Source organism: Oreochromis aureus, linkage group 16 (genome assembly GCF_013358895.1).
Source record: "Oreochromis aureus strain Israel breed Guangdong linkage group 16, ZZ_aureus, whole genome shotgun sequence".
NCBI lineage: Eukaryota > Metazoa > Chordata > Actinopteri > Cichliformes > Cichlidae > Oreochromis > Oreochromis aureus.
In genome coordinates this window covers 16,718,457-16,729,958 of record NC_052957.1, presented here as the reverse complement: position 1 = coordinate 16,729,958, position 11,502 = coordinate 16,718,457, and the positions used below count along the sequence as shown (strand labels likewise).

The 11,502-nt window shown below is 40.7% G+C and overlaps 1 protein-coding gene across 1 annotated transcript; it reads left to right on the top strand.

Annotated features, from left to right (window-relative positions):
- The first annotated feature begins 1,456 nt into the window (after positions 1-1,456).
- Positions 1,457-11,177, top strand: LOC116322896 (integral membrane protein GPR155-like). The gene is made up of 12 exons (XM_039600360.1): positions 1,457-1,853; positions 2,385-2,486; positions 2,736-2,744; positions 3,118-3,421; positions 3,654-3,822; positions 3,919-4,059; positions 4,543-4,663; positions 9,022-9,152; positions 9,635-9,730; positions 9,820-9,884; positions 10,082-10,216; positions 10,656-11,177. Exons 1-12 carry the CDS (start codon positions 1,457-1,459, stop codon positions 10,849-10,851), a joined length of 1,866 nt encoding a protein of 621 aa, XP_039456294.1. The 3' UTR covers positions 10,852-11,177.
- The last annotated feature ends 325 nt before the right edge of the window (positions 11,178-11,502 follow it).

Sequence of the window (11,502 nt, the reverse complement as noted above, 5' to 3'; positions counted from 1 at the left end):
GAAGGCATTAACTTAACCAAAAAGGTTTAATAAACTCAGAAGAACAAATAAATACACTTTTAAAAAGAACCATCCCTTACATGTACTGTAAGCTGGACAGCCGGCGCTCTCTTGTGGCCAAAATGCCTAAGTGCTATATGACATGTTTCATTTATTCTTTGTCCAATTACTTTTGATCTTTCACACTGCAAAATGGCTACATATTGCGCAAAAACTCTGTCAGTCTTTGAATTTCCTTTGCTTATTCGGGTGAACAGTCCAGCTATTGTGTTGCAATACCAGCTGAATTCCTGGTGAGCTGATGGAATTTAGAAACAAGGTCTATGGAAATAGTTTTCCTTTGTGACAGTTTATCGACATTACATGTTGGTGCAGCTAATCTGCTCTGAATTTGCATTTCTGGTTTCAGGTTTCAGTCTTTCTGTGCTTGAATAACGCAGGATATGCTTTTTCATAGTGAGGTTTTTGTTATAGTAAAAAAAAAAGGATGTACCTCTACACTATCTTAGTCTGTACACATTTAATCAACTCAAGTTTTTTGAACACATTGTAAGTTGTGGTAAAAAGATATATGGCAACCTAACATTTATAAAGTATTTGATCGTTAACTGTTTTTCTTTTTTCATTTGACGGCTTTTAGAGTCTGTAAGAGGTCAAGAATAGTAAAAAATACAATTATTGATGGAGGATTGAATTATTTAAACTTCTTTTGTAATCTGTTGATTATATCATATAAGCAAAGCTCTTCTACTCTGTGCTACTTTGAATTGACTTTAAATTGAAATAGTTCATTATCAGTACTTTTGTGTCATCTCACAGCTTTTCAGGTTTTTATCATCCTTTAAACTGGTCTCTAACTTCTCCACTGGGAACTAACATTCTGTCGTATCATCACACATATTTACACAAAAGCTGCCTGTGTTTGAGTTTCTGTACCTTATGGTGAGTTTTATTCAAAACTAAGAGAGAAGGAGCAGGTATGGTGTCTTCCAGGTGAGAAGGATCTCTGTCTTGCTGGTCATTGTAGAGTTGATCTGTACCACTAATTGGGATTGGCACCATAGGGAATAAACCTGGTGCAAACCTAGTTATTTTTACAGTTTAGACACATGCAAGAAATCTAGATATGTTTTTTTTTTAAGTGGGTAAAGTGAGAGAGTGCAGTCACACAGATCTAAAACACCACAAATGACATTCATGTCCTGTCAGGTTTTTTTTCTTCTACTTATTCTTTCAGATATACATTTATGAGCCTATACAATAGTGAAAAGGAAGGGGAATATGTAAACTGTGTATATAAATTTGCCACTGTGGTATAATAGAAGTATTGCATGTGATCGATGCACTCAGCTACTTAAGCAAAAAGCAAAATAGCCTCTGAAAGTGAAAGTTCTCAGCTTTCTTTCTTGGTGTTTGACAATGACGAAGACTACACTAACTTCACTGCAAGTTAGACATGACAGCTGGCGGCAGAGGGAGGGTCAACATAATGATGGAGGCACCGGAAAGAAGCCTCAGCTTCAACTTTTCATCTGAGGAGCTGGACTCCTCTGTCCTCTCCTCCACCATGTCCATCGACAGGCTCTTCCCGGCTCTCCTGGAGTGCTTTGGGATAATTTTGTGCGGATACATCGCAGGGAGGGCAAACATTATCACCTCCACCCAGGCCAAAGGATTGGGGAGTTTTGTTTCCAAGTTTGCTCTCCCAGCACTGCTGTTCAAGAACATGGTGCTGCTGGACTTTGGTAATGTCATCTGGCCATTTCTCTGGAGCATCCTCATCGCCAAAGTGTGCGTGTTCTTCCTCGTCTGCATCCTCACATTGATAGTAGCCAGCCCCGTCAGTCGCTACAGTAAGGCTGGGCTCTTCTCAACTTTTGCTACCCAAAGCAATGATTTTGCTTTGGGTAGCACATTTTAATCCTAGCAAACACAAAGCTTGTCATTCAGAGCTGTGAGTGTAAACATGCTGTCCCATTATTTATGCAGAGATAGAATTATCCATAATTTTATTATTTGTTAGCAAATTTGATATAACCACTTCTGAGCCCTATATCCTTTAGAAATACTAAGAGCAGAGAAACGAGTTGGAGAAGCGGTGAAGGGTGAAGGCAACACTGGTGCCTGTGATAACCACACAAGGACACACAAGCATTTCAGATTAAACCCGATCTTCTGCTTCTGCTCAGAAATAGAATCAAGCTATTGCAGTCATAGGAGTTATGATCACCTGTTCATGATGCAGGCACACTCACATTTCTTTATTTTACTACAAACTACTCTATAACATTTTGTAGGTATCCAGCTTGGTTTTGTTTTAAACCTTTTACACATTTCTTCATCTTTTTTTTTCTTTTTTTTTTTTGCTTTATCTTCATCCACAGTTGAAGCCCTGTACCAGAGTACATATCCAGAGTACCTCCAGTATATCTACCTGGTGGCCCCTGTGTCCCTGATGTTTCTAAATCCCATCGGCTTTGCCCTCTGTGAGTGTTAGGATGCCTGGGTCGTTGACCCAGGGTTTTTGGGTTTATTATATTATTCATAATTTCTAGTTTTTGGTTTCTTTGAGTTCTGTTTTATGGTTTGTCTCTGTCTTCTTTAGTTGCTCTGTCTCCCCTGTCAGCTGTATCCCCTTGTCTAGTTCGCGTCTCTGTGTATCCTTTGTTGCTATATCCCCGTGTCCAGTCAGTGTCTGTGTCTGCCCTGGTCCCATGTCTCTGTTCCCTCTGTAGTGCCTGTAGGTGAGTCTGTGTCTTTAGTTCAGCCTGTGTATGTTTTCTGTTTTACTTTGAAAGTCCATGTCTCATGTTAGTGTATCTGGTTTTGCTCTTCCTGTCTCGTTAGTCCTGATTTGCCCCAGTTGTGTTTCCCTCCTGTTGCCCATTCCCTGATTGCTCCCTCTGTGTATTAAGCCCTGTGTTTTCCTGTGCTCTCTGTCGCGTCGTCCCTCATGCTGTGTGTATCTCCCTGTGGCTCCCTGTGTGTGTTTTGTTAGATTCTTTTCAGTTTAGGTTTTGTAGATATCCTTTGTTCAGCAATAAAGCTGTTTTGAGTTCATGACTGTCTCCGGAGTCTGCACCTTGGGTCCTATTCCTGTCTGCACACAGCCGTAACATGACAGAGAGATCCAGAAGTGGAAGGATCAGGGGAACCATCAACAGAGCAAAGTAGTGATTGTGGGAGTTGTAGTTTTACAGGTCATAAAGAACCCCATAGTATTTATGGTTGTAATCGGCATCATCGCCCACTTTGTGCTGCACCAAACCGTTCCCGTCTTCATGGCTCAGTTTGTGGATGGCTTGGCTAACTCTTTTGGGGGAGCAGCTCTGTTCTACCTGGGCCTGTCCATGGTGGGCCAGTTGGGGAAATTAACCAAATCTACCGTGGTGACACTGATATTACTTACTACAGCAAAACTGTGAGTGGAAAAAAAAGGTGACTTTCATTTGATTTTTGATTGATGATTTTTTTTTTTAGATGAGTCAGACCTTTCTCTGACCAAAAGCTGTTATCAAATAGATGACATATTAAGTAGTCTCAGGCACAGCATGCTAGTCAGTGCATGTAAAGTTTGTATAGTTACACTGCATTTCACATCAGTGTTAAATAAAGCCTCAGGTACATGGTACATGACTTGATTTGGCTTTCAGGTTACTAATGCCCCTGATTTGTAAGGACATGGTGGATCTGTTGGACAAACGCAACACCAGCGATTTGAACCACTCCAGCCTCTCTGATTACGCCTTTCTCTATGGAGTGTTTCCCACTGCACTGAGTGTGGCCATCTATGCCGTTTATTATAACGCAGAGCTAGAAGTTGTGAGTTCTTTACAGCTACCTGCCAACATACCATCTACCTTATGCTTTCTCTCTGTAACTCACTGTGCATGCTTTCTTTGTTCTGATTCCTGACAGGTAACTGCTGGGATGGTGATCAGCACTTTCCTCTCAGCTCCAATAATGTATGTTTCTGCCTGGTTACTCACGATCCGTTGGATGGATCCTCAGCGTTTAATGAATTCACTGCAGAACGTCAGTTTCAACATGAGCATCTTTGTCTATTAGTAAACCTTTAAAAGAACTTGAAACTCATTTCTGCACTGACATAATATTTGCAGTGATGAAACATAACTTTTTTTCTTTGCTTTAACTGTTCACCTACAGTGTTTACTTTTTTGAGTCATGTGTTTCATAGTTCTAAATAATTTCCCATTTACATTCCTCAGGAAAGGAAAAACAACCAGCTAACATGCTAAAGTCTTTGTGGTTAAAATAGTGCATTGTTTGCAAACCATGTTTTCTCTCACAGGTGTGGACTATTGCCGTCATGTTTAAGTAAGAAATTCAAAAGGCTGCCTCACTTGTTTACAGTTAACCTTTTCTTTGCACAGGTAAGCATGGTATTGCATTCATGAAAAACTAATAGCACCATTAATGTTGAATATGTCTAATGATTAAGTAAATTATATCTATATGAAGGAACTCACCTTTAGGCATTCAATGACTAAGTGCCTGCATTTGTTATGTTGTGCTCTGTAGATTCTGACTTGCATTGGGATGATCTTGTGGAACTTTGTAGTGAAGGAAAGTAACTTCATTGGTCAGGTCCTGACTTTCACCTTATTATGTACCTCACTCTACAGCACTTTTATATGGCCAGGTACGCACACTACCATCTACCCACAGTAAACCTACATTGAACTAATTCATGTTGGTTCATACTGGTGAGATATATCTGTAGTGGGACTACAAATTTTGAAATTGATGCTTTGCTGTTTTAAGGTTTGATAGCACTCTCACTTGTGCTCTTGAAGTCTGAGGATCTGAAAGTTTTACCGGGCATGTTGGTCATTGCGGGCTGGGGGTAAGAGGAATGTGTGTAACACGCAGACACTAAAGCAGTTACGCCAGAATGTAATGCTAAAAAAAAAAAAGAATGGTTCTTTTAAATACAAGGGGGAGCAAGCGAGTCAGATACCAAGGGCACAAAGATGAAGCCGGTCTGATCAGAAACGAGTTTATTCCCAGGCCAGCGAGCACCAATAAAACAATGCTTAAAAGACATCCACAATAAAATGTTATCTATATTCTAAAATCCCCATGGAGACTAAATAAAAACCAATTCTAAAACCCATAAAATTACAATTTTATACATGCACTAAAATCCCCTGATGCAATGTCCCACAACCCTGGATGCATGTTCATGATGGGTCCACCAGCAGGCCAGAAATCCCTTCACACCAGTGGGGTCCGGCCAGCCCCGTCTTAGGCCGGCGAGGAGGAGCCTCCTATCCCCCTCTTGTCCCCTCACTGGGCCCACCACATCCCAGCCTATCTTCCATTCCGGACCTGAATCCTCCATGCGATGCCACCATGGCTCCCCTCACATCAGGACCCTGCAAATACACGAATAGGGGCCAGAAAACTCGTACCGGAAGAGACCCTGGCTTATAGCCATGGCAACCCTTTCCCAACACGGCTGTATGAAATAAATGAAATAAAACCTGTATACTATTTGGATGTTTTCTTTCAGATAATCTGCACCACATTCGTAGTGGCCTTCTGCATATTCCTGGGAGGAGGCTCTCTTGTGTGTCTCAGCAGAGGAAGCTGGGCCCAAAATGTCCAAACTGAAGAGGTGAACTCATTTGACTCTCCAGAAGATCCTTTGATTGAAAATGAACCTGAAAACCAGACCCTGTTTGAGACTGCCCCCCACATGCTCAATGTGATAGTCATGGTCATAGTTCCACTATAAACAAGAAACGCTAGTATATGTAAACCAGTTCTGCAAGTAATGAGGAGAAACTGTTTGAACCGCTCAATAAAAGACTCCATTATTTGATTGAAACACAAGCATTCTAAATAAAGCACTTTCATTATTTTACAAAGAGTTGTTTATTTTATTGCCTCTTGAATTATAAACTAAGATAAAGGATGCTAACCACTTCCACATGCCTTCTCTTTATCAGCATTCCTTCTATGTCACTGTACATCACCACAGCTGCTACCTGACATGATCATCAGTGGAAATATGAGCGACACACCTCCCACACATGCAGGTATTACACTGATAAGAAACTCACATTAGATTTTATGTCATGAGACTGTTAAATGCATTAAATTCCACTAATTAAATACCAGACTTAAATTAGAGTACTGTATCATGTATCCCTCTGCTTTTTGGATTAAAATACTGTGCAAAAATGTTGAGACTTGAGGGAAATAATATACATGATAAGACAGTATATAAGGTATAGACAGCGACTGCACCGTTTCAACAAGGTTGCAAGCCAATATTTGGTATGACTCCCTTTATTCTTCAACACAGCTTGAACTCTCTTAGGAAAGCTTTCTCTTAATTTCTTTAAGCAATCCTCAGGAATAGTTCTCCAGACTTCTTGAAGCACATTCAAAGCTCTTCTTTGGATGTTGGCTGCTTTTTGTTCCTTTCTTTGTCAAGATGATCCCACACTGCTTCAATAATGTCGAAGTCCAAGCTCTGGGGAGGCCAATCCATGACTGACTGTGTCCCGTTTTTCTATCCAGTTGGGCTTTTGCTGTATTTTAGGATCATTGTCACTGGCAATGGCTTCAAAAATGAAGCTGTTGCCAATCAGATGCTATGCAGATTTTAATATATGGTGGATCAAAATCTGACTGTACTTTTCCACATTCGTAATTCAGTCAGTTTTTACAAGATCTCTCGTACCACTGACTGAAATGCAGCTCCAAACCCCATACCTCCAACATGTTTTACACATGGTTGTAGACTGTCACAGTCAGTGTTGGGACTAACGCGTTATTAAGTAACGCGTTACAGTAACTACGTTATTATTGTGGTAACGAGCACGGTAACTAGTTATTATGCCAAAACCAGGAACGCGTTACTCGTTACTGGGATTTAGATAGGCTCGTTACTCGTTACTTCGTGTGGTGGATATCGCGGAGCTTCCACAGATTCAATAACATTAGCAAGTGGTGGAGGCCAGCAGGTGGATGAAGGAAAAGGAGGCAAGAGGAGAGACCAAGCGGCCGCCGGTCCGAGTGTCAGGTGAACTGAACTTCAGGTAAGAAGTTATGACCTGCAGTCTATCGGAGTCAGATATAAACCAAGTTTAGGTGGAGTTTATTTTCGGTATGCTGACATTTTCGTACTGCGTGCTAGCTAGCATGACGGAGTTTCTATACAGCTGGGTGGGTGCTATGTTACTGATGTTGAACTTTATTTTGTTCATACGGTTAATTATTAGAGTTGCCAACCGTCCCCTAAAAAACAGAATCGTCTCTTATTCAGAGAAAATATTACGCGTTTCGTACTGAGGTGAAAAGGAACAGTTTGTCCCGGACTTCAGCTACAATGAAAAAGACACAAAGCTGAAGCTGCACAGCTGCCTCTTCTTCTCTCATTCTCTCCCGTTTCTACTTCAATCACGAAACTGATCAATGATCAGTTGATCGGCTTTTCTCTCTTGTTTATTTATCGCCCACTTTGTGCCAGAAAGAGGAAACCAGCGGATGTCGCGTTAAACAACAGCAGCACGTTTAAGCTTGATCAGCTGTTGTTAGAATTTATTTAATATTAATTTCTAGTATCAGCTGATGTTTGCTGGAGCCACAGCTGTAAAGCTGCTGGTCATGATGTCGGTTTGGTTATCTGGTGAGAGAGGAAACATGCAGATGAAACCAGGAGATGTCCTTACTGAATCATCAGCGCTGAACAGGTGATGGAGAAACAGGTTTACCTTTTAGGTGACATGAATGAGTTGAAGGAAGTTATGAACTGTTTCTGAGAGACAAATAACACCAGGATCCTTTTTCACGTAGCTGACAGCTGGTAACTGTGCAGGGGCGGATCTAGCAAAGTGTTGCCAGGGGGCAGGTAGGGCATTAACAGGAAAGGGGGGACAAGGAAATACTTTTCTTTATTATTCTCATTTAAAATGTCTCGCTTTTAAAAAATAATTATCTGAGTCTTACAACAAACAATTGATAGATTGATACATATATACCATCAGAACAGTGTACATCACTGTCACAACAGTGTTTGTTTTCATTCAAAGGCTTTATGATTTTTCCTATAATGGTGGGCGGTCTCTAGTCAAAATGCCGGGATGATTTTTTTTGTCCCAGTCCAGCTCTGTATGCAGCTCATCTGCAGTCTGGTGTTACCTACATCTTCCTATTCAGAAGGCAGAATTTCCAAGTTCTGAGTACAATCAAAACCACCACGACTGCAGTTTTTGTGTTGGATGTAAAAAGCAGGCTAGAATCATGGCGGCGGTCAACGACGGTCCAGGCGTGGGATTTTCTCGTGGAAATGTGCACATTATTTTTCCTTTCTGTTGGTAGGTGGCACAGTGCACTTGTGGCAAGTAAGCAAGCTAGAAGACTGGCAGTCTTGCTGGGTATCCAGTTACGGAAGCAACACATTAACAAGAGAATTCTGAGTAAAACCAAAGTTACTTTCCCTAGTAACTAGTTACTTTGAAAGTAACGAGTAACTTGAAGTAACTGAGTTACTTTTTTAGAGAAGTAACTAGTAATGTAACTAAGTTACTAATTTAAAGTAACTTACCCAACACTGGTCACAGTTGTACCCCTCTATCTGTTGCATAATTTGACATACCTCAGCCTTTTCTCTGTGTTTCACTTCCTTCAGAATTACTACTTTGCCAAGTTGTCTTTTAAGCATAGACACAACTCTGGGTCATTCCTTCCATTTGGTGCCTTTTTTGTGTTTGACCGATTCATAGTAGAGTGTTAGGTCACAAAACATTTCTCTGAAAATGGCCAGGTACAGGGACTAAAAAATGAGTGGAAAAAGCAACTGATGTCCAAAGAAAAACTTTGAAAGACCTTCTGAAAGCTTGAAAAAAAGAGGCTTGAGACATTTTCACAGTAAAAGTCATAGTATATGTATAATATTGTATAGTATATACTATCACTGACCGGCATGCTTTTGTATTTTTCAAGGGTTTGTATTTTCTATTTGTGTTCTGCTGCTGCCCCCCTCAGGTCAGTGTGAGAGCAGGTGCGAGTCCACAGACTGCCTCCTTGTCCAAGTGGAGGAGCTCCAACAGGTTGCAGACAGACAAGTGGCCCGTCATGTGCTCATGTGTCTGCTTCTGACTGTCAGCCTGCTTGCTGTGAGTAAACAACCACCTTTCAGTTCTACAGTGACATGAAGTCAGCCTTCATCCGCCTGCATTATTATATTTAGTGCATCTCAAACCAAATCAGATACAAATGGCTGAGCTGTGTAATTTCCAACTCCTGTCACTGGAAGACTTTAAGAAACACATTCAGAGACCCCATTAGAAATGTCATGTGTCTGGATCTGAATTTTATATATTTTTATTACTGTACAAAGAAATTTTAAAATAGTGTATTAGGAGCATGCAGATTTTTTTCAAAAAGATCTTACAAGAAAAAGATACTTGGAATTCCCCCAAATGAAAAAGATGAATTTATGAAAAAAAAAAAAAAAATTCACATTTGTATAGAAAACACTTAAAAATGTCTTTTTCTTTTAATGAATGCCCACTCAGCTGGTTCTACAAGCTGGTTCAGTGAACAGCGTTAGCTACCATTTCTCGTTCAAAGGTCTTCTTACATCCTGTTTTCACAGAATTTGTCCAGCTGCGTGTGGCTGCTCTTTAACCACAATCCTGGTAGACTCTACTTGGAGCTGCTGTTCTTTTGTGCTGTGGTCAACTATGGACAGGTTTGTGTTAGAAATATCCTGTCACATATACAAGAGTGTACACTCACACCCACAGCACTAAAGTCATGCTTATCTTTTCCTGTTGACAGGGGCTTCTCTCCTTTGCTCTTTTTGGGCTGGACAAACATTTGATTTTACTGCCATTTAAGAAGAGGTAAATGGCTTTTATATGAAACTGCCAAATTATAAAGCACGCTGTTCTGCATATCTTGGTTGTTTCCTTGGTTGTTCCCTTTCTATCACCTTGAAGCAGTCTGTCCATTCTCCTCTGAAACTCTGAGGAGGAGTTTTTACACAGTGTTTTTACATTATATTACGGTGTCCACTGATTTAACTTTGTTCTGTGTTTAGATTATACAGTCTGTGGTATGGAAGACAAGAAGAGCGGCCACAGAGTGATTTACCTGAGGAGATCAGGATGACCTGCACCCAGTTCACCAAATACCACAAGCAGCAGTGTTTTCATGACATCATTAAAAAGAAAAGGTGAGAGCACATTGTCTTACTGACCACTGCTCTGGTTAAAGACTGATGATAAACATGGTATTTATAGTGTCTTTCTGTTCTAATGGACACTCAAAGCACACAAAAAGCCACATTCACCCAATTATACAAGTGCTTGTTAAAAATTCCTAAGCACTTTGTGATGCACACACAGTGGGTTCAGGGTCTTGCCCAAGGGTACCTTTACGCGCAGGGATTGAATCACCGCTCTTTCAATTGGTGATCAGCTTGTGCTACCTCCTGTTAATGTCTAGGCAAAGCTTTGCTGATGCTCGGTGACTCACAAACCACAATATCACCAAAACAAAATTATTCCTGATTCAGTAATTTTTCTGTGTGTGGGGTCTGTCTGCTCCTCTGTTTCTTGTGGCTTCTTTTACAGACAACTATCCTTTGGCTGATTTCTTCTTTTGACTTTCAGGTGTGGAAAGAAGACTATGGTGGACTGTTTTCTTGGCTGTGAACTTGTTGAGTGGCTTCTGCAGGTTGGTTTAGCTCAGGACCGTGGCGAGGCAGTACTCTACGGGACGCGATTACAACAGGGTGGCGTGCTCCAGCACATCAAGCAGGAATACAGCTTCCAAGATAGTCCGCTATACTATCGCTTCATGGCATAAGATGCTTGTGTCACAGAAAAAGGTTTCTTTTAGCCTAAAAGAAAATCAAATCAGTTCGAACAGGAAATTCCTGTACAGCAAGAGACTCAATGTACTGTTATTAAATTCACCATCATGGCACAGTGATAGAAACGAGGAAAAATGTTCAAAGTGCTGCACACTCTCATTCAAAAATGTTTGTTGTCTTTACATCCAACATTTCAAGTTTATTTCTGAGACACTGAGTCATGGCTATAATGCTAAAACTTGAACACGAGCCATAAATAAATTCTTTTAATTTAAATCCCAAAAAGTTAATTCTCATCATCAAAAAACTGACCTCACAGCCATGTTTGTCACGTTTGCCAGTGATGCTAGTGCTAGCTTCAGTCATTATGCAAATGTACCGTTTATGTTGGGGAAACCTGCAGTCAGCAGAGACTGAAGAAGTCATTTGTATGAGTGACGAAACGTTTCTCCCACTGAAAACACTAAGTCCAGATGAACAGAATCTCCTTACCACGCATGCATCAAGTCATTTAACCTAAAGCAAATCCCTGTTATTGTAAGGTAAGGTGGGCACACCCTGAAATGGATGGATGTTTATAACAGAGACTTGGAAGTCAAAGTGTGTCAGTGTATACTATATGTGTCACACTGGATAAAAGGGGA

Bases quoted from the DNA above. Each gene is read 5' to 3' on its own strand.
- LOC116322896 (XM_039600360.1), top strand. From the start codon at position 1,457: ATGACAGCTGGCGGCAGAGGGAGGGTCAACATAATGATGGAGGCACCG. The intron at 3,422-3,653 runs GTGAGTGGAAAA...TTTGGCTTTCAG, and splicing joins TTACTTACTACAGCAAAACT to GTTACTAATGCCCCTGATTT. The intron at 9,731-9,819 runs GTTTGTGTTAGA...TCCTGTTGACAG, and splicing joins CTGTGGTCAACTATGGACAG to GGGCTTCTCTCCTTTGCTCT.